Genomic DNA, 20,535 nt, shown 5'->3' on the forward strand with positions numbered 1-20,535 from the left:
CTGCCTGTTCATTGAATAAATGGAATAATCTGTGGTCAACCAAGACAAAAAAAAAAGAGCGGGCAGGTTGGTCAGGAGACCCCTGAGGAGATCTTGATCTCCAACCAGTAATCAGTTATGAATCATGATGGAGAAGGAAATTGCTCTGGGGAATGAAGCCAAAGCCAAGACCAGAGCGTCATCGGTAAATCAGCTGAAAAGGGAGTACGGAAAAGGCCAAGAAAGGAATAGTTGGAGGGGATTCTATACTTAGGAGAGTAAGCTGGCATTTCTGTGATTCCAAGATGCTGTTTTTCTGCCCGATGCCAAGTTTGGGACATTACAGGGCATCTGTGGAACACGCTGGAGAAGGCTTATGGCTGATGACAATTATAACAACATTAGTAGAAAAGAGATGTGGTAAGCAAATTTTACAGAGTTTGCAAAGAGGTAACAAGCAGGACTTTAAAGGTCCCATGTATCAGAAAAGAGATGAGGAAGAATTTCCTTAACCATACATATGTGGAATTCATTGCCACAGGTGGATGTGGACGCTAAGTCATTGAGTATATTTAAAGCAGAGGCTGCTAGTTTCTTGTAATAAGGGCATCAAAGGTTACAGGGAAAAGACAGGAAAATGGGGATGAGACAGAATACAAATCAGCCATGATCAAGCTGCAAAGCAGACTCAATGGGTTGAATGGCCTAATTCTGCTCCTATGACTTAAGATTGTATTGGGTTACACTCCTGGGGCACTAAAACTAGTTCTGGGAAACATTAATTTTCTATAGGCTAGAAAAGAACCTCAACAGGGTCTGGACCGATGCTATCACCAGTAGTTTCACCTGTGTTTTTGGACTAGCTTGAGATGAAGATGGGAAGCTGAGCAAAGTTTCAGAATGGATAAATGCATAACTGGGAATGGAAAGCTAATGGAATAGTTTCAAAAGGAGTGAAAGTATTTAGAAACAAGTCCAGAAAGGAGTTTCATGTGTTTAATGCCATAAATGGAAATGTAAGAAGTATAGTGAATTAAAGGTGATATATGATGTGTGGGACTATATGAACTATGTTTTGCACTTTGGCTCCAGAGGAACAATGTTTTGTTTAGCTGTATACAAGTTTATGAGTTAAGAATAATGAAAGATACTTGGAAGCTATAATGGAAGTGTGATTGTAAGAGGGGCAGAAGTGTAACAGTTAAGAGTTTTTTTTAGATGTGATTGGGAGGATCACAATAAAGGACCAACATGGGTATGGCAGTGGCAATATTTTTATTTAATTCTTATTTCAAAATCTGTAGATTGCTGGCAAGGTCATTATTTATTGTTCATCCTTAATTTGTCCCTACTGGGTGGTTTGCTACATCATTTTGGAGGACATTGAAGAGTTAACTACTTTGCTTAGGACTGGGAGTGACGTGTGGACCAGGCAGTGTAAAGAAACAATCTCAACTTTTAAGTAATGGTACTAACTTCATTGAATGGGGTGTGATTAAAGAAAACAGGTTAAAAAAAAAACAAAATGCATGCTCCGGTTTCTACCCACAGTCCAAAGACATACTGGTTAGTAGATTAACTGGTCACTGAAAACTGTCCCGTGATTAGGCTAGGGTTAAATAGGTGGGTTGCTGGGCGGAGCAGCTAGTTGGGCTGGAAGGGTCTATTCTGTGCTGCATCTTTAAATGAAAATAAAATTAAAGAAGGCAGTCACACTTTAAGGGTGTTCTGTAGGCCCTCAAACAATATGAGAGAAATTTAAAAAAGACACATTTGTACACAAATTTCTAATAAATGCAAAAATACTAGGGCAGGCACTTTAGTAAAGCTAATTTATCCTAATATTTACTGGTATATAGTCAGTGTAAGAGGTGTCAAGAGACCATGGATTCCAGAATTCTAAGCTAGTATCTAGTCAGTCCATAAGAAGGGGAACTGTGTGAAAATTTTGGACTTAGTATTGGAAAAGGTGAAAGGTTCTAGTTAGAGAGTTTTCTTTTTGAAGGAGTAATTGTATTTCAGTCAGTTTTAAAATTTCTATTTAACATTTTTTAAATAGAAATAATTCCTTTAAATTGGAGTACGTGATTTACCACAATGCTCATCTGTTCTCTGTGCTTTAATTCACATCCAATGAACAGAATAGCACAGGAGCAGGCCCTTTGGCCCAAGATATCTGTGCTGACCATGGGTCAATTTGACCTTTCTCACCTGCCTTCCCAAGCTCTATAATCTTCCAATTTCTGCCTGTTCATATGTCTGTCCAAATGAATCTTAAAACACTGCTTCCACCACTTCCCCCGGCAGTGTGTTCCAGGCACTTGACTCTGCATAAAACAAAACTTGCCTCATAATTCCCCTGAAAACTTGCTCCTTTGAAGCTCTGCTTGCTTTTTTAACCAATGCTGTCATATTTATGGCTTAGCGAGTATAGACGTCCCAACCTGGAGCCCACAAACCTCCCCCCCCCAGACTCCCTGGTTAATGAAACCGTTTTGTGACATAAAAAGTTTGAGAACCCCTGAGATAGTGTCTTTCATGTTCATTGTGCTTGTATGAGATCATGGGAAAGGGACGTTGCAAAGAATATCCCCAAAATAGTTACATTAGTCTACCTTCAAGTTCAAGTTTATTGTCATATATATATAAAAAAAACCAAATGAAACAATGTTCCTCTGGACCACAGTGCACCCACAAAACATATCACACACAGCACATAACCAAAATATTTCTGTAATATATTAATAAAATACAATTCAAAATGTATGTAAAGTGTGCAGCACATGAAAACAGCTCAATGTAATAGTGATGAGACCGCAGTGATGGCAAGGTATTCATTAGTCTCACAGCCTGAGAGAAGAAGCTGTTACCCAGTCTGCAGTTCTAGTCTTGATGCTCATGTACCTTCTTCCTGATGGTAGTGGGTAAAAGAGATTGTGGGATGGATGGTAGGGATTCGCAATATAAAAATTGTCTATTTTCTAATATCAAATTGTTTTTAAAATTTTCTTAAGTTGTATAAAACGCAAAATGATTTGTATAGCTTCATTTAATACTAATTTATTAATTTGTTGATTATAAACACACAACTTATTTTTATAGGATGTGGGTGTCATTGGCAAAGATTTATTTATAATCCAGCCTTAATCATTTTGAAGTAGCTGTTGGTAAGCTCAAAAATACAACTGCAGATGCGGTGGATCAAAGAATACGTACACAACACTGGAAGAACTCAGCAGGTCAGGCAGCATCCGTGAGAAAAGAGTAGCCAACGTTTCGGGCCGAGACCCTTCATCAGGAACATTGAATTCTCCAATTTCTGGTAATTCCCTCCCCCTCCCCCCTTCCCCTATCCCAGGTCCCTCTCTGCCTCTCTCCCCTTTCAACTTTCTGCTTCTTTATCTCTACAGTTCTTTCATGCTTATCCCCTCCCCCTCCCCTCTTTATCTTTCCTCTGATTGGTTTTCCACCTAGCGCCTCTGGGCCCTACCCCCTCCCCTATCTCTATTACTGGGCTTCGGCCCTCTCTTCCCCCCCATTCCTGATGAAGGGTCTCGATCCGAAACGTTGGCTGCTCTTTTCTCACGGATGCTGCCTGACCTGCTGAGTTCTTCCAGCGTTGTGTACGTATTCTGTTGGTAAGCTGCCTTCTTGATAAACTACAGAATGTCTGGAATTGTTACTCCCACAATGTTGCCACAAGAGTTGAAGATGCTGGAATATGGAGCAACAAAACCATTGCCCGGAGGAACTCTGTGGGTCGAGCAGAATCTGAAGGGCGGGGGGGGGGGGGGGGGTAGAGAAGAATTGTGGATCTGAAGTGTTGAAAATTGTGTTCACCTCCCACCACCACAGATGCTTTTTGACCCATGAGCTCCTGCAGCAGATTGTTTTTTATTCCCACAATGTTGTTGGATCTAGATCCACTGACAATGAAGGAACATTGATACATTACTCATTCACTGCACTATAAACATTTTAAATTACTTTTTATAATGCTGTTTACATTGTAAATTCATGCTGGTATTTATTTATTTATGCATTTTATTTCATATCTGTACTTTATTTTTTATGTCAACACACACAAAATGCTGGAAGAACTCAGCATCTATGGAAATGAATAAACAGTCGACATTTCGGCTGAGACCCTTCTGCAGGACTGGAAAGGAAAGGGAAAGATGCTCTTTCTCATACAATTATTGAATGCTGTTTTTTTCATGTCACACCAACATACCACACAAAATTACTAAATCTGGCACCCCAGATTTTTATAGGGTTTCTGATGTTATGGCCTCCACAGATCCCTGATCTCAACATCATTGAGGCTGCCTGGGATTACCTGGAGAGATAGAAGCAAGAGAGACAGCAAAAGTCTGCAGAAGAACTGTGGCAAGTTCTGAAAGATGTTTGGAACAACCTACCAACTGATTTTTTTCTAAAATTGCAGGATAGTGTGCCCAAGAGAATTGATGCAGTTTTAAAGGTAAACATTAGTCACACCAAATACTGATTTTATTTAGTGTTTTTTTTACAGTTTATTGCTTTTTGTAGTGAACTATTTGATATTTAGAATCTTTTCATTTCATTATTTCTGAAAGCATCTTTACAGAATTTTTTTTAACATGTAACTAAGATTTTTGCACAGTACTATAAATGACGTATAAAATTGACCTTTGATATATATCTCGTCCTCAGTTTAAAAAACGAATCTTGTCAAGAATATAATTATTGGGTATCAGCTCACACACATTTATCAAACACTCTCTGGTCTGGTCTAGCAAAGGTAGCTGCAGAATTAAGCTCTCTCTGCCCTGACAATACACAACAGCCATTGCCTCAGAACAGCAAGATATCAATCAGTTGCCATTGCCTGCGGAGTTTTAGCCCGAAGGGAATTTGTCACTTCAGGAGAGAAGTAAAGGGAGAAGCAATTCGATAAACAAGTAAGTTCAGTTTGGGAAACAAAAGCATCTCACAAGGAACTGGAACTCACAACATTTACTATTAAAATCAAGTTTAAAAATTTATGTTTAAAAAAAGTTTTAAAAAACTGAATCATACAAATTTCACAAAGTAGAGGAGGCTAACCCATTTTGCCATGTATTTCTCCACTTAGGCTGTGCACAGTAGTTAGTCCAGCGCTACACAAGTAGGTGGTGTAGGTTGTGAAAGGCTCTATATAAATGCAAATCTTTCCTTATCATAGAATGATATGGTAGAAAGGCATATTAGAATATGAAAATGGGAAGCTGAGTAACATTTGCTGCTGTGATTAGACAGCAAAAGCAAGAATGTGTATGTGTAGCTACACTAGTTTTGGCCTTCAGTTCCGACATTTGGGCCTTTGAGTGGAAAATCCTACAGAAAGTAGTGGATTTGGCAGAGTACATCACAGGTAAAACCCTCCCCCCACCATTGACCACATCTACATGAAACGTTGCCATAGAAAAGCAGCATCCATAATCAAAGGTCCTCACCATTCAGGCTACGTACTTTTCTCACTGCTGCCATCAGGTAAAAGGTACAGGTGCCTCAGGACTCGCACCACCAGGTTCAAAAAGTTACTACCCCTCAACCAGAATCAGAATTATTATCACTGGCATGTGACGTGAAATTTGTTAATTTAATAGCAGCAGTTCAATGCAATACATATTATATAATAAAATAATAATAATTAATAAATAAGTAATTTTTATTCAGTATATGTTATACAGTATACATATATTGAATAGATTAAAAATCATACAAAAAAACCACCAGGCTCTTGAATAAAAGGGGATAACTACACTCATTAAGGACTCCTTTATCTTGTTAGTTCATGCTCCTTATTTACTGCTATTTATTTATATATGTATTTGCACAGTTTGTTTAAAGTATACTTATCCTGTTTACAGTTACTGTTCTATAGATATGCTAAGTATACCCATACAAAAAATCTCAGGGTTGTATGTGGTGACATGTATGTACTCTGATAATAAACTTTACTTTGAACTTTGATTTGATCAACAGTTGAAAGAGAATTTTAGGGGGCTGGAAATAGAGATAAGATCCTGCACTTGAGCAAAGGGCATGGGGAATGGGAAAAAAATTATAAACAAAGTGAATATATATACACATGAGAAATGTCTTTTTCAATTTTAATCCCTACCATCTCTGATACTACTTAAGTGCATGTACTGAAATTCTACTATGCACTGCTTTAGAGAGCTGGGTGATTTTGTATTTACTTTTGCTAATAAACTTTAAATCCTAGTAATTTACTTCAAAACTATTGCTCTGCTCTTACCTCTTCTGTTTGTTCCCTTTCCTATTTGCAGCTGTTTTTTCTAACTCTCCCATAATCTTCTGACTCATTCTGATCTCTTGTTCTTTGCTTTTGGATAAATGTGTAGCACTCTGTTCAGGAAGGCATATGTGCATTCTAACTACTAATGAATGGATGATAACATAAGAAAAAGATATGGAGAATAATTACATTTAAAGGAAGAATACTCCTCCATCACTTATAGGTGAAAGAGAATGAGAAAGGAGTTGCTATGATTTGATACAATTCCACTACCCTTTCTGGTTAAGGTTTCAGAAAGGGTTTCTTAACCCTTTCTGGTTAAGGTTGTGGTGTAGGCAGCTCAACCTTCGTTATATCAGAATCTTGAATAATACTAATATACTAACTATTCTGTAATTGGAAAATTCACAATGCATATGTCAGAGCTAAATACCCCAGTTTACATTATAGAATTAAGAGGAAGGCAAAATACCATGGTTCTAATCCAACAAAAATGTGTCAACTTTATCTTGGATACTTAGAACCATAGTAGTGTGTGTGTGTATATGTGTAAACAAGCTTGCGAGAAGGAGCGAGTTATGGAGCAATGTAATATATGAATGACAGAGTGTTTGTACGCTCTATTTGTGGTATCACAAATTCTTATCCACACCTCCTCAGGTAACTACCAGACAATGTGCTAAGATAATGCATATCCTTTCATAGCTCCAGGCACTTTAAATGATACATCAATAAAGCAAACAAGCTCTCTCTCAAACACACCCAACAGGTTCAATAGGGGTCTAAATATAAAATGTTAATATGGCAAATATAGTGACTGATAGAAGTAATCAGATTTCTACTTAAGAATAAAGCTGTGGTTAGGGCATAATTTTCTGATCTAATTTCAGCTAAAATTCTTTACTAGATTCCATCTAGAATTTGTATGGTTATGATAAATTCATGTACCAATTAAATCTGTATTAATGTGATAATGACTACTTTGTCAAACTGGGTCAGTAGCTTCCAGGTTCTGATCTGTTTAAAGCCAGTTGGAGTGTGTAAGAGACACAAGTTAGGCACGTCCATAGCAGCCTAAGGGAAAGTCATTGGGATGTTTTTCTTGTTCACATCAACACTAGTTCTGCTGTAGGCTGCTCTTAAAATGGAAACATAGTGACATTACCAAGTGTCAACTAAACATAAAAGTGAGAGACAATTAGGCAATCAGGGCAGGAGGAGTTCCAAAGGTGTTAGAACAGAACAATATAGTTTTGGCCCACAATGTTGTGCCGACCTTTTAACCTACTCTTAAGATCAATCCAACCCTTTCCTCCTACATAACTCTCCATTTTTCTACCATCCACGTGCCTATCTAAGAGAGTCTTAAATAACCCTAATGTATCTGCCTCTATCCACTATCGTTCAATGCACTCACCACTCTCTCCGTAAAGAACTAACCTCGGACAACCCTTTATACTTTCTTCCAAATCATCTTAAAATTAAAAATGTGTTCTGTACCATTTTCAGAACAATCGTAAGAGAAATGTGATAGGGTGAATCCTGATTATCTCATCTCAAATGTAACAACAACCTATTACTTCACTATTACAAAAAATGCAAAAATGTTTTAGATAGCTGTTTAGCTTACCTAATTGGGAATGTTTGAGTAAGTGTCTAGCTGTATTGGCATCCTTTGGTCAACCATCAGAAAATCAAAGGCAATTGGCATAACTTAACTGAAACTTTAATGCCGCATGATTGTGTCGTGTAAGCTCGTTTTGTGTGAGGGGCATTGCAGTTTAGCAGAGAGATTAACGGCCAGACCAAAAGTTGGCCTCCAAACCTTGCCCTGCTGATGCCTCAAGCCCTTTGAAGTCTGACCATCATACCTGGCAAAGCAGCAGTGGGAACTGGGCTGGTGTCAGTTCCAATCACATAGCCTGCCTCAGCATGGCTAACTACAGGGTGCACTAATTGGCCCAATTGCGGATTATACCTTTTGCTACAGATTCAAGACAATAATTTAGTCAAATGATGGTTTTTATCTCCTCCTAATTAAGATTCCAAAGTGGAAAGGAATAGGATTAGACAGACAGACTTTTTTGTTGTTTTTTCCTTCAGTCTTTTAATGTTTAGTTCAACATTTCATCCTCCTTTTAATAAACTTACAAAAACTTTACTCCAATCATGCAAATACAGTGCTAGCATAATCCCTTAATAACCCTATGTGTATTAAAACAGCAGTCTGAAACAGAAACTTGTGGAATAAACTAGTTTGCACATTAGTCTTGAGAAATTACAGAGTGCAAGCTCATTAGTCAATAAGTGGGCCTCCTGGTAATGTGCCTTTCATGGATGTGATGGAATGTATGGAAAGAGGTAATGTATAGGTCTCTGAAGTCAAACTGGCACCTTCCTTTGTAAATTGTACTTCTGCACAAAATATGGTAATATGTTAAAGATTCACAGGAGCATGGAGCTAGAATTGCTGTTTGAAATGCTACACCCAATCATTTCACAGGAAAAGCCCTATGCATAAATAAAAATACATTATTTGGTGGCCTTTGCATTGCTACTGGGGGCAGGGAGGGCTTGCTGAGCACAAAATAACTGCAACGTTTTCTATGCTACAAAGTGACTAGTATTCAATACCTTGCCATGGAGGTTTATCCGCCATGCCAGGACATATATACAGAAAGGTGTTGGAAAAGAGCCAGTAACATCATGAAGGATCCCACCCACCCTGCTCATGGACTGTTTATCCCACTTACATCAGGGAGGAGGCTACATAGCATCCATGCCAGGACCACCAGGCTCAAAAACAGTTACTTTCTCCAAGCAGGAAGGATGATCAACACCTCCACCCACTAACTTACCCCTCCACACTCCCAACCACCACTACTTTATCATTTCCTGTCAGTCACCTTATGTACAGACATTCCAGTGCCTAGCGTCACTTTATGAACATACAATCAATTTATGTATACAAATTAACTTGTATATTTATATTTATTGTGCTTTTATTTTTATTGTGTACTTTATCTTTAGTTTTTTTGTGCTGTATCGGATCCGGAGTAACAATTATTTCATTCTCCTTTACACTTGTGTACAGGAAATGACATTAAACATTAAATAAATGAATAGAATAATTAGTGCATCAGCAAATGACATTTGTGTACTCTGAGGGAACCATTTTGGTATTTGGCTTTATTTAATATAGTCTGCCATCTGCCTGAAAGACTTGCATCGGCAGAGATTCATGTATAAACGTTTATAAAAAACAATCCCAATGAAATTAAATATTTGCTTTTAAATATCACCTTCAAATATTTGCTTTTTCTTCCAGTGAACGTCAGTATGTTCTTACATTTTTATTGCTGAGAATGAAATATCTCCATTGAAAGTAACTTGGGAGAAGAGTGGCAGAATGGCTGATTAACTTGCACTCAGCAAAATTTCTGATTTATGCTGAGGAAGGCTGATCATCTGTTCAGCTGATTGCTTTATGTCATATTTGCTTTTGTCCTACCAAAATTATTGAGGCAATCATAAGATTAGGGGTCTGAAGAAAATTTCATGAGTTTGAATAACTTTTACTCAAACTTAAGTGGCCAATAAACCTGAATTTAAGCCACTGATAAAGATTCAATAATGTTTGTAAATCAGAATGTACGATAAGCAGCCCTTTAGATATTTAGCTATTATAGCTCAAATACAATAGTGTGATTTGAACTCTATGATTCTGTACATTACCTAGAATGAGGTAGAAGATTGCAAGTTAGAGCTTTAAAAATCTTCTTTTTGTGCATGTTGTTATACATGAAACATAACTCTTTAAGAACCTTAATTATGTGGAAAATTGCATTCAATTACATTGATGTGTTAACAAGGAATCACGGGGCTATTCCTAACAGACGCTTAACTTTACGACTTCATCGTGGGTTGCTAAGTGGGTATAACAGGGGAGTATCCCAATCAAAACATCTACAGCATTGCTCCCAAGATGACCCAATCAAACAATTGGCCACACGATTAACTATTAACTATTCTCAATGCAATTAAATAATGAAGATCACTGATAACCATTAATTAAGAAAAGGACATCTTAATTGTCAGTGGACTGCATCTTTAATGATTAATAGGTTTTTTTAAAAGGGTGCATTGGGTAGTTTTAGGGGTGGGGGTGTAGAAAGAAAAAAAAAGGATAGAAAATCTTAAGAAGAAAAAGAGGGATGGTGACAACAGTTGCCTTATCGAGTGGTTAGTCAAGAGGCCAGAGGGTCATGGAAGGGCCACAGTGGTCACTCCAGGGTGAAGTACCAAACACCAAAGTAATGCCAACCCAAATTGACCAGCAGCTAGTGAATAAGACAAAATATGCTAATTTATTTGTGCTGAATTCCCTTGTATAAGCTGAAATAGCCAAGACAAGTGGCCTGCTTAAATGCTTTCCACTTGACAGGAGATTAAATAATATGGTTTGTCAGGGCTGCCCACTTATTTTATCTCCAGTGAAGACACTACACAAGGACTGGAGAAGAAATAATTATCACATCACAAAAAGCCACTCCTCAAATATGCACTCACCTTTTCATGCTTAGTTAATTAATACTTCAGCCTTAATTGGTTAACAGTTGTATTCATTTGCTATTTAGTAACACAGGAAAAAGGGAATGGGTTCAATTCAGTCTCAACACATCAGATTATAAATACCACAAATATCTTAGATCACTGAAGAAGTTTGAATCTGGTAGAACATTAACCACTATAATCATTTTAGAAAAAATTCCCAGACTAGTGATAGTTGCTTAATAAAGCAAAGGAAATAATTGCTGGAGTGGCAATTACCATTGTAGTGATGTTTAATACTGATAATATGTCCACAGTATATTACAATTTTCAATTAACTCACTAACACATGTTAAAGTATTTTCTAAAACCAGTAATGTGCTAGTTGATGAAAGCCTATGATCAGTAGTAGCAATTGGAGACAATGTTGAACAGTTAGTACTACATTGAGATTCCCATTATTTCCATTCATTGCAACATATGCTGGGAACCGCAAGTGATGAATACCAAAATTATTAATGATGCCCAACCGTATTTTGTTACAAAGCTATTTTAATTCAGATCTACCACAATGAGATGGAATCAAGTACCAGCAGATCTAAGCAATTAATTTGACAAATGATCATAGACTTAATGCTGCACAGCTTTGCGTTGCAGTTTATTCTGGATAGTTACAGAGTCTTGATCCATAAAATGAAAATGTAGCAAAGAATTATTTGCCCTCCCCCACCCACCACAAACACTTCCTCATTTTGGAGGCAAAACTGGAAAGATGATAGCTTGTATGAAAAATAACTGTCTACACGGCCACATATAAGGCATATCTCATTAAATTATTAACTTACAAAACAACTTACTCTTTTGCAGTATTAAGTGGAGCATTAAAACAAACCTCAGTGTTTCCTACCTCAATAGTGAACAATTTTCGTTTCAATTTGAATGCAAGGTCCTTTGTATCAGGCACATCAGAGATTAAACAATTAAGCCGAGGAAGCTGACGAACATGGAATAAACCTTAAGAAAGATTTAAATTAAAACAAAATGCTATCATGCAGCTGCATAAATTAAACATGCTGATAGCAGAACTCTCCACAATTACATTCCTCACTGTCCCTTTTTAAACCAGGGATCGCCATCAGAAGCAATGAAGCAAACAGTGTGATTATGCTCAAGTAATCAAGCAGAATAAGATAAACAAAAATCCTTGTCCAAGTAAAACTAATTACATTTAGGTGCAGATATGGAGACATCAACAAAAGTAGTTCTGATAGAGGCCCATTTGAGATATTTTCCCTTATATTTACAGTAAGTAAATGTGGCTATCACCTTGCTTTGCTGCCCAAAAACCGAATGATCTGTATTTTATTAAATGCATCAGTAATCAGCTAGCAAAAACATGGCTTAAGGGTTGGAATGGCTACAGCGTTTATAAAAGAAATGTATTTTGAGGCTTTAGCCATTAGCAGTTTGTCACATGCTGTTGTAGTAAACAGCCTTTAAAAAGGGCATAAAATCAGAATGGATGTGTAAAATAAATGAATATTTTGAAATGAAGCTCATTTATGACTGTTAGGAACTGGTGTAGACATGAGGTCTGCTTTTAGCTTCGAGCACTGTGAGCTCAAATCTAAGCTGATCTTTTGTGACAGGAACATTGGCTGAGTTGGTGAAGTCTCGTCATGGTATCGGGAATTGGTAAGCTCACTGGCCGAGTGGCTGCCTGGCTTCCTCTGCATGTGTATTCCCAAAAGCCTGCCTACAATGATGCACATCTGATTGAGCACTGTCTTGGTAATTTGGCTTGACAACATGCGAGTAGTTGCCATGTTACTTTCACAGTCCTAATGCACAGTAAAAGATAAACAGTCTGACCAATAGATTGTTACACTGGGAGACAGTCAAAATGCAGATTCTGAAATGAAATCAATTACTACCTTATGGCAGATAAACTAATTAAAGAGCAAACTGCTAAATATCTATAAATCACTTGGGTACTTTGGTCACAATTAGACTTACCGTGATAGTCCTTGTAGATTGGATTGGTTTCCCTCTCAGAAGCATTAAATGATTCAAGGCCAATCACAGTATCTGATAATTTTGCCACACGGCCTATAACTGCTTTGTTCTGTAGAGCATAGAAGAAAATAGCTTTAAACGACTAGAAAAAGGAAAACAGAATACGTTTAGTATATTAGCAGAAAAATAAATCAGGATAACTTAAACCTGTATTAACGATCAGCTAGTTCTCAAATTAATCTTTGTTAATATTTGGTTTCTATAGAAAAAAACAGTTTGGTTATAAATATGCACAAAGTTGATTTTATGAAGTAATGAAATCATGTGCACATCTAGGTTTACTTTGCATTTAGAGATTTCAATAATGTTAAAAGTCACATAACTGAGGTTAGAATTTTTTTGCATTGGTAGCTTTCATTAAGTGGATTTTTATAGACAGCATAATGCTTTCTTTCATGTCAATTCATCTGCTATACACCAATTGTAAACTGGAAACAGCTTCAAAGCTGCAAAGTCATTGCCCTTCCATCGTTTCTTGATGCATTTTAAGAAAAAGACAACAAAGCATGCGATGTGTCTTGCATTAAATTATTACTGTTTAGGATGGACTGCAATTGCAGCATTGTCTCTAAAGATCTTCATATTTACATAATATTATTAGATCTCCTGTTAAAAATTTACAAATAATTGCAGCCTCTATCAAAACTGATCTCTTAAATAAAGTCTAACTTATTTTTGCAGGATTCACTTTATTTTCTTTCTTACCTTGTCCTTTTTGTTCTATGTCATGCTCGCTTTTACCTAGTAAAGCTGACTGCATTTTGGGATACTTTATATATTCTGGATTTTGCTAATTTTTCCTCAATTTTTATGCTATTTCCATTTCCATTTTTTTTTGTTTTGGCAGGATTTGATTTTAAACACTGTATTTTGAGCTGATGTTAGCTCAGGGTGGGTGAGCAGGGGAATGAGAGAACTAAATGGACATGGGTATGACTGAGGCTGGGCTAGAGGTAGCAGCAGTGCTGGCAATCAGTACTGAGGTGCCTCATGTGCAAAATATATATTGGTAGGCAAGACCCAGCTGAAGGCTGAGAGCTCCAGGAATACAGCAGAAGGCAAGCTTAAAGTCCCCGAGAGAGGGGAGGCCTGCACAGGAAAAAGCTGTTGGAGGTATTGAAATATTATCCATTAGGTCAATTTACAGAAAAAACAGGTCTAACGTGGTTAAAAAAGTAATAACAATTTAGGACCATATTTTCAGCATAAAAACATTAAAGAAGGTATGTGCAATATGCATTTTTCCATATAGGTGATTAAAACAAACAAAAAAAGAAAAATAAAGTCAGTGTTATTTAGTATATATTTTTCAAAATAATTAAATGTTTCGTGTTGATTCATAAAGACGATTTTTTTTCATGGTTTTAAATTATTCTGTTGTGGATAAATGGTTCTTGGTTAAAAATTGGTTTTGGCTCATTTTTTCAGTTTCATGATTACCGAGTATGTAATAAAATCACAATTTTTTATTTTATATACTCTAGGCATAATGTTAGCACATACAAAATGTTTTTAGTTGTGAATTATAGGCTTTTACAATAGGGAGGCAGTGTTTCAGCTACATTAAGCTGCAGACCTGTACAAATTCACTTCATTTGCAAAGATAGGTTGAAGCTACATGTGAATTATTACAGGAAAAGAGACATACAGATTGATTTAAAAATTTGTAAAATGATCAACTTGCAATATATATAATTCCACTCAATGAATCACCATCCTGTTTACCACAGAATACTTTGCCATCTTTAGTAATAAGTTCAAGTTGAAAGGTAGCACATTTTAAGATGATATGCATTTACGCTTTATTCTGGATCATGTGAGAAGGAACAGAAATAATTCTGGGATGACATATGATGTTACAAACGAAATTCATTGTTTGAAAGGTTAGCCAAAATGTTGTCTTAGGAAAAAGGAAATAAATTTCCTCTGAGTGCTGCCAAAAATAGTAGGGAATCAATAAATGGGTAACATTCAGGGAGTTGCATAAGCATTGAAAATAGAATACAACTTCATACAAAGATTTAAATAAATCAGTAATTTGTACCAATGATTCACAATTCATAAATCAGTAAAAGAAAATCTGTGAATCCTATGTATCTATGATACTCTTCAAGTAGTAAATATCTAGGTGATCTGCACTTTTCAAAATCATTATGCCAATATTATTCAGCTTCAAGGGATTAAGACAGGGGGGCAGAATTAGGCCATTCAGCCCATCGTTTACTCTTGAAACAAAATACCTGCATCATTTCGGCCAACCTTTCAAATAAATGAATTTCTTTTCCAACATCAAATGACATCCCATAATTATTTCTGGCCCTTGTAGTATAAAATGTTATTCATTTATAGAAGCATATTAATTATACATAAATCTATTCAATAACTGATTATGAAAAAGGTACAATTCATTTTTTAAGTCAGTACTTTTAAAATCTACTGACTGAATAAATCTATGACTCATTTCATAACATTGCCTATTCTTGCAGTACTGACCAGTAATTTGTTTTATAGCTAGTCTTGCACAGACTGTGGAAAAGTTCCTTGGCATGCAATGTTATTAAACTATGTGAAATGACTTAACAAGAGAGTAGCTGACGATCACATCTTTAATTTAATGTCAATTCCCTATGTTACCAAGATCGTAGGGAATAAATGTAACATTACCATCAAGATAGCATCATCATTGTGCAACTCTAAATGCACCATGGGTCAATAAACAGAGAAAACAATTGTTTATATTCTGTAAACTTATAAAACACAATTATTTAAATCCTGTAAACTCAAGACTTCTAAAACAAAACAGGGAAGGGAAGGGGGAGATGAAAATGTTTGGCCTAATTCTGCTCCCTGTCGTAAGCAAGTAAATACACAAAAGCTGTTCAAAATATAGGAGGCAATAAAAACAGCTGACTCCTGTAATGAAGGTGCTGGCTACAGATACTGAAACTTCCAAATGAGCTTATACTAATCCTGTACCAAGTGTTCGCACGTTGATGGGAGAAAAATTATAGCCTGTCATCAGAAGCAGACAGGCAGGCCTCGGTCCAGATGGAAGACTGGCTGGGAGAGGGGGCAGGTGGGAAGAATGATGGGAATGTGCAAGGAGACAGAAGACTACTCCCTCTGCTGGCCAGACCATTACCTGTTATAGCGGTAGTTGCTTAGTTTACACTTGCATGTGTAACATTAGTATTCTACAACTCTTTAAATAATATTTTTTACAGCCCAACCCCCTCTCAGAAGGAATGGCAAACTGTTTAAATATTTCCTTCAGGCTTTCAGATAAAAAAAAACAGCCCTTACTGTCGTAGAAACATCCACTTCAGTCCTTCAATCAAGCTCACATTTAAGTCAATGTTCTGCTTCTAGGGATTAATTAGCAGCAATATGTGAAATGATAAAGTTGCTATTAATTAAGTTAAAAAGGGCATTAATACCACCATGATGCTCATTCACTACTTTCTAAATAAATCATTTCATCTCTGCACAAGAATTCTTTAAGTAATATGTTATTATCCACAATGATTTATACCAATTCAGTGATGAGCATGATAATTAAGACATCCAAGTCAGCCGAATGTGAAAACTAATAATACACAGATGTGACAGTAATGCAAGTTTTCTGTATTTTGATGGATACAAAGAGCATATTGGACACAGGAAAAATACAAGTGAGTGCTCTTAATTACAGTTACTATGAAGCATTTCTTTGATTTTTGTTCCCAGAAGCAGCCTTTATTTTGCCCCCTCCTTTGCTTGCCAGGTTATTAGGGCTACCAGTGCCTTCTGTTACAGGATCTAACTGCACTTCTGTTTCATGAGATTTTGGCCTTAAACCAGCATCTCCCAGAGCAGGAGGGATCAGCTTTTTCCCCACTGTTTTCATATAAAGCCTGGCTTCAAAGTTACTCCATCTCCTTGCTTTCCAGAAGGTTCCATCCCAGGAACTCTCGCCTGCCATTTGGTTTGCTTTCTCATCTCAAAGGAATTGGCTTGCACTGTTTCCCTATGTTGAACTGGCATTTGCTCTATGGAGTGAGTTATTATTAAACTTTTAGGTCAATTGTGGCACTAACAACTCTTCAGAAGCTTTCAGACACACAGTACAATTTGCCTGCTAATTAAATATTAATATAAAGTGGTGCATTTGTGGATAAGAGCTTTTATGCTCTTTCTTCTCCTTCAGAAGGGGGAGAAAGGTTCTCAAGCACATTTCAGTAGTTCTATATTGCAATACACACCTCAGCTTGTGGAAAAAAAACTTATGTGTACAGCAAAAATACTAATGTGCCAGTTAAAAATGGGAAGAGATGTAACAAAGACAACATCAATCAAATTTGCATCCTGGGTATGTCTGTCAGCTATATGGTTAAGCAAATATCCAGCAGTAACTAAATATCTACATAATACAATGTACCTCAAACTACTATGTTATATAATGGTAATCCATACAATTCACAATCAACACACCAAATATTTGAAAGACACTGCCATATGTATTTAGTTCTCTATATATACCTTGCATCTGCCCCTCGAAATGGGGCAAATCCAGAGGTTGTTTAGTGCCCTTTGTTCAGAATAGTTGTACCAATGACCGAGATGTTGGGTAATCTGCAGATTGAGTAGCATGCAAGCCAAAGATTCCATATGCCAGAACAGATGACTCTATTTCCACACCATGATGAGAAGTTGACTGACTCAGGCTTACATCATGTAGTTGAGGTCCTAAAGACACCAGGCCTTGTTCCCAGATACATTTTGTTCAACTCTTTTATTTATGTGCATTTTGACAAATTCAGAATATGATGTTAAATTTGATACAATTGAATCTTTTTTTTCCCCAGGAGTTTCCAAAACTTTTAACCAAGAATTAGAAAATGATAGAATTAGATAAAGGTAACATAATATTTAGTGAATATAATTGCAATACTTGGTCTTGGCATCACTTCAAAAAGAATAATGTTAAATGAACCTTGGTTAAAAGCAATCCTAGACACTTGCAACTTGGCTCTGACACCATTCTTCAATTATCAGAAACAGATTAAGTTATTTGATTCTAAACTGATAGTGCTAGTTCTACGGGCATGCATCAGGTTCCAGAAGAGAGCCGAGTATGGAATCTACATCTCTCTCTCAATACTATGGAATAAGTACCTCAATGAACAACACTTCTTTTATCTCACGTTATGTGAATTTCTCTTTGTGTACAGATATTAATGCTTAGTCTTGTAACCAGGAATAAAGAAAGCTATCTGTTGAAAGGGTATACTTATTTTAACTAATTTCCTATTTATATTCAAGGAACGTTCCATGACAAATGATGTTGATACTGATGGCGCCTTCCCTACTTGTTTTCCTTTCTCTGTCATAATCATCGCAAAGGAAATAAAACAGTGTGTTAGATGCACGATTATGGGATCCCACACTGTCTTCTATGATTGGAGGAGCAATGGCACGTGATGTCGTCTGAAGCGGTGGCAGAGCAGAAGCAGCAGGGGAGCTCTCTACTTTCCAATAAAAAGGCAAGTTTCTGAGGGATCGTTCTTCTTTTCATCATTTGTGAAACTGAAGAAAACAAAGTTGTTCAACAATGTGAACAGCTGCTATTATTAAACTAAAAAGTCCACTAGTGCTTGAGACTGAGAGGCCCACATGTTCAGCTGTCCTCTCATCTTGCCATCCTATCCAATTAACTATTAACATGGAGGGCTTTACACATGCTCTCAGGGACTCTTTAACAGGCTTCTTGGAGAGTTGAACAACTACACAGCAGGGACTCTGGGAACGGAGTAGCATTGGCTGCATGAAAATCCTTGCCAGCTTCACTCCACTTAATGACAGCTCACTCTGCAGTTTAGTGTTTGATTGAGACAGAAACTTTAAACCAATTTCTACAAAACGGATCTGACTACCAGAAACTTACACATAAAATTAAATGCGGCAATTCTTATCAAAGGCACATATACTCTTTCAAAACATTGATATAACAAGGGAATGCAGAAATAATTATTGTACTGAGGCTTATAATGTATCCAGGTTACTTACAGCAACATTAACAGCTGTCCATGCAGCCAATAGCACAGCTGGAGTCATAAGTATTCAATGTTTGGTGCAACTTAAATTAGCTTAATGTTTAAGAATTATTCCATATAGAACGTTCCAGAAACAATCACAAGTTTTTTTTTGAAAAATATATTTGAGTGTCTGTTCTAACAACAGAGTTCTTTTTTAACCCTTTTTGTTTTGGTTGTTCACCCTTGCAATTTTGTGATTAGTTAAAGATTTCTCAAAGTAACCAGGACATCCGTTCCTCACTGACTTTGCCAATAATCACTATGACAATACTTTGAATTCCTGTCCTTTTTTCTTAAAAGGAGCTTGATAATTTGCAGATAGAATAAAACTCCTTAAAGAACTCATTAAATGTTCACAATATTTGCTTGGCATGTCTCCAAAATGTCTTTTCCCTTCATAAGGAACATTAGAGTACTTCCTCTGAATTTCTAAGAAACCCCATGAGAACCAAAACAGTTCGACGTCTTAGGATTAGTGCAGTCACTGCCACTCAAACAGCAGCATCAACTGAATCTTAAGTGAATCTAAGTTAATTTCAGAAGGGATTTCAGCGTAATTTAGTAGCTCCCAAATAAACTGTCCAAATTTGATGGACTTTATTTTGTACAATACTCAAAGCAGCTATCAACTCAAGGTGTTTAATTCTCCTTAATTACTAATTATTTTATGCACATCTTGAGCACACAATATGGGAGGGCACAGAATATTTTGGACCAGACATGAGGTAAAGTGTTGGCAAGTGCAATACCAATAATGCTGGCATTTACCCCTATACCTGTCATGAGATTCAAGGCTCCCAGTTCGTGCTGGGGTTTCTCTTGACTGCACTCTTAATGCTGGACACATGTAAACTAAATACAATAACCCAGTAATTATGTTGGGAAATCTGCAAAAAGAAATTGTAGCAGGAACAGCAAGACCATTAACTGGAATGGAGAAGAAAGGCTGTGAGATGCCAGGATTTCAGTAATTTATACGTTTTTAAAATTGTGTTTTAGAATTTGTATTACCGTAGATTCCGGATTTTAAGCCGCTACTTTTTTCCCACATTTTGAACAGCTTTGAACTCTGCGGCCTTTAATACGGTGCGGCTAATGCATTATTTTTTTTCATGCCGCCAAAAACATTTTGCCTCGTAACAGTAGACCAATAAAATTGATGAGTAGTTCACAGAGGTCCAATGAAATTGTACGATAAATCAAGCGCACTTTCACAATAAAATTATTGTAAATCAGTCATTTGTACTCACCCTCATCAACATGGAAAACACTCGAAGAAAAGCATTGTGCTGCCTTTATGGCAGTTATTTAGTTTATAATATTTTCGCTTAGTAATTCATTTTCTAGTTAAAGTTAGAAGAGTTTTAACTATATTTGTTTTCTGTACTACATCGCGGGATGCTATGACGTCACACCCGGTTTCGCCGCGTCTTGTGGGATACCGGTTTGCGATAAACGGGACGGCGGGGGGGGAGCGGCGGAGCGAAAACGCTGCTTTTAAGTTAAAGGCGATCAATAACTTTTACTGGTAGGCTGCAGTATATATATTTTTTACCAGTCGTTAAGAGA

General features: G+C 36.8%; 1 protein-coding gene across 2 annotated transcripts in view; it reads right to left on the minus strand.

Annotated features, from left to right (window-relative positions):
- elp4 (elongator acetyltransferase complex subunit 4) overlaps positions 1 to 20,535 on the minus strand; it is a 232,292-nt gene that overhangs the window by 101,509 nt on the left and 110,248 nt on the right. Inside the window, exons 8-9 of one of the 2 annotated variants that reach the window (XM_073049846.1) lie at positions 12,833 to 12,941; positions 11,724 to 11,830 (exon numbers count right to left, since the gene is read on the minus strand). In XM_073049846.1, coding sequence (XP_072905947.1) covers positions 11,724 to 11,830; positions 12,833 to 12,941 — 216 coding nt within the window. The remainder of the gene's footprint in view (positions 1 to 11,723; positions 11,831 to 12,832; positions 12,942 to 20,535) is intronic. The other variant, XM_073049847.1, reaches the window with a different exon arrangement.

Source organism: Hemitrygon akajei, chromosome 6, assembly GCF_048418815.1.
Source record: "Hemitrygon akajei chromosome 6, sHemAka1.3, whole genome shotgun sequence".
Lineage (NCBI taxonomy): Eukaryota > Metazoa > Chordata > Chondrichthyes > Myliobatiformes > Dasyatidae > Hemitrygon > Hemitrygon akajei.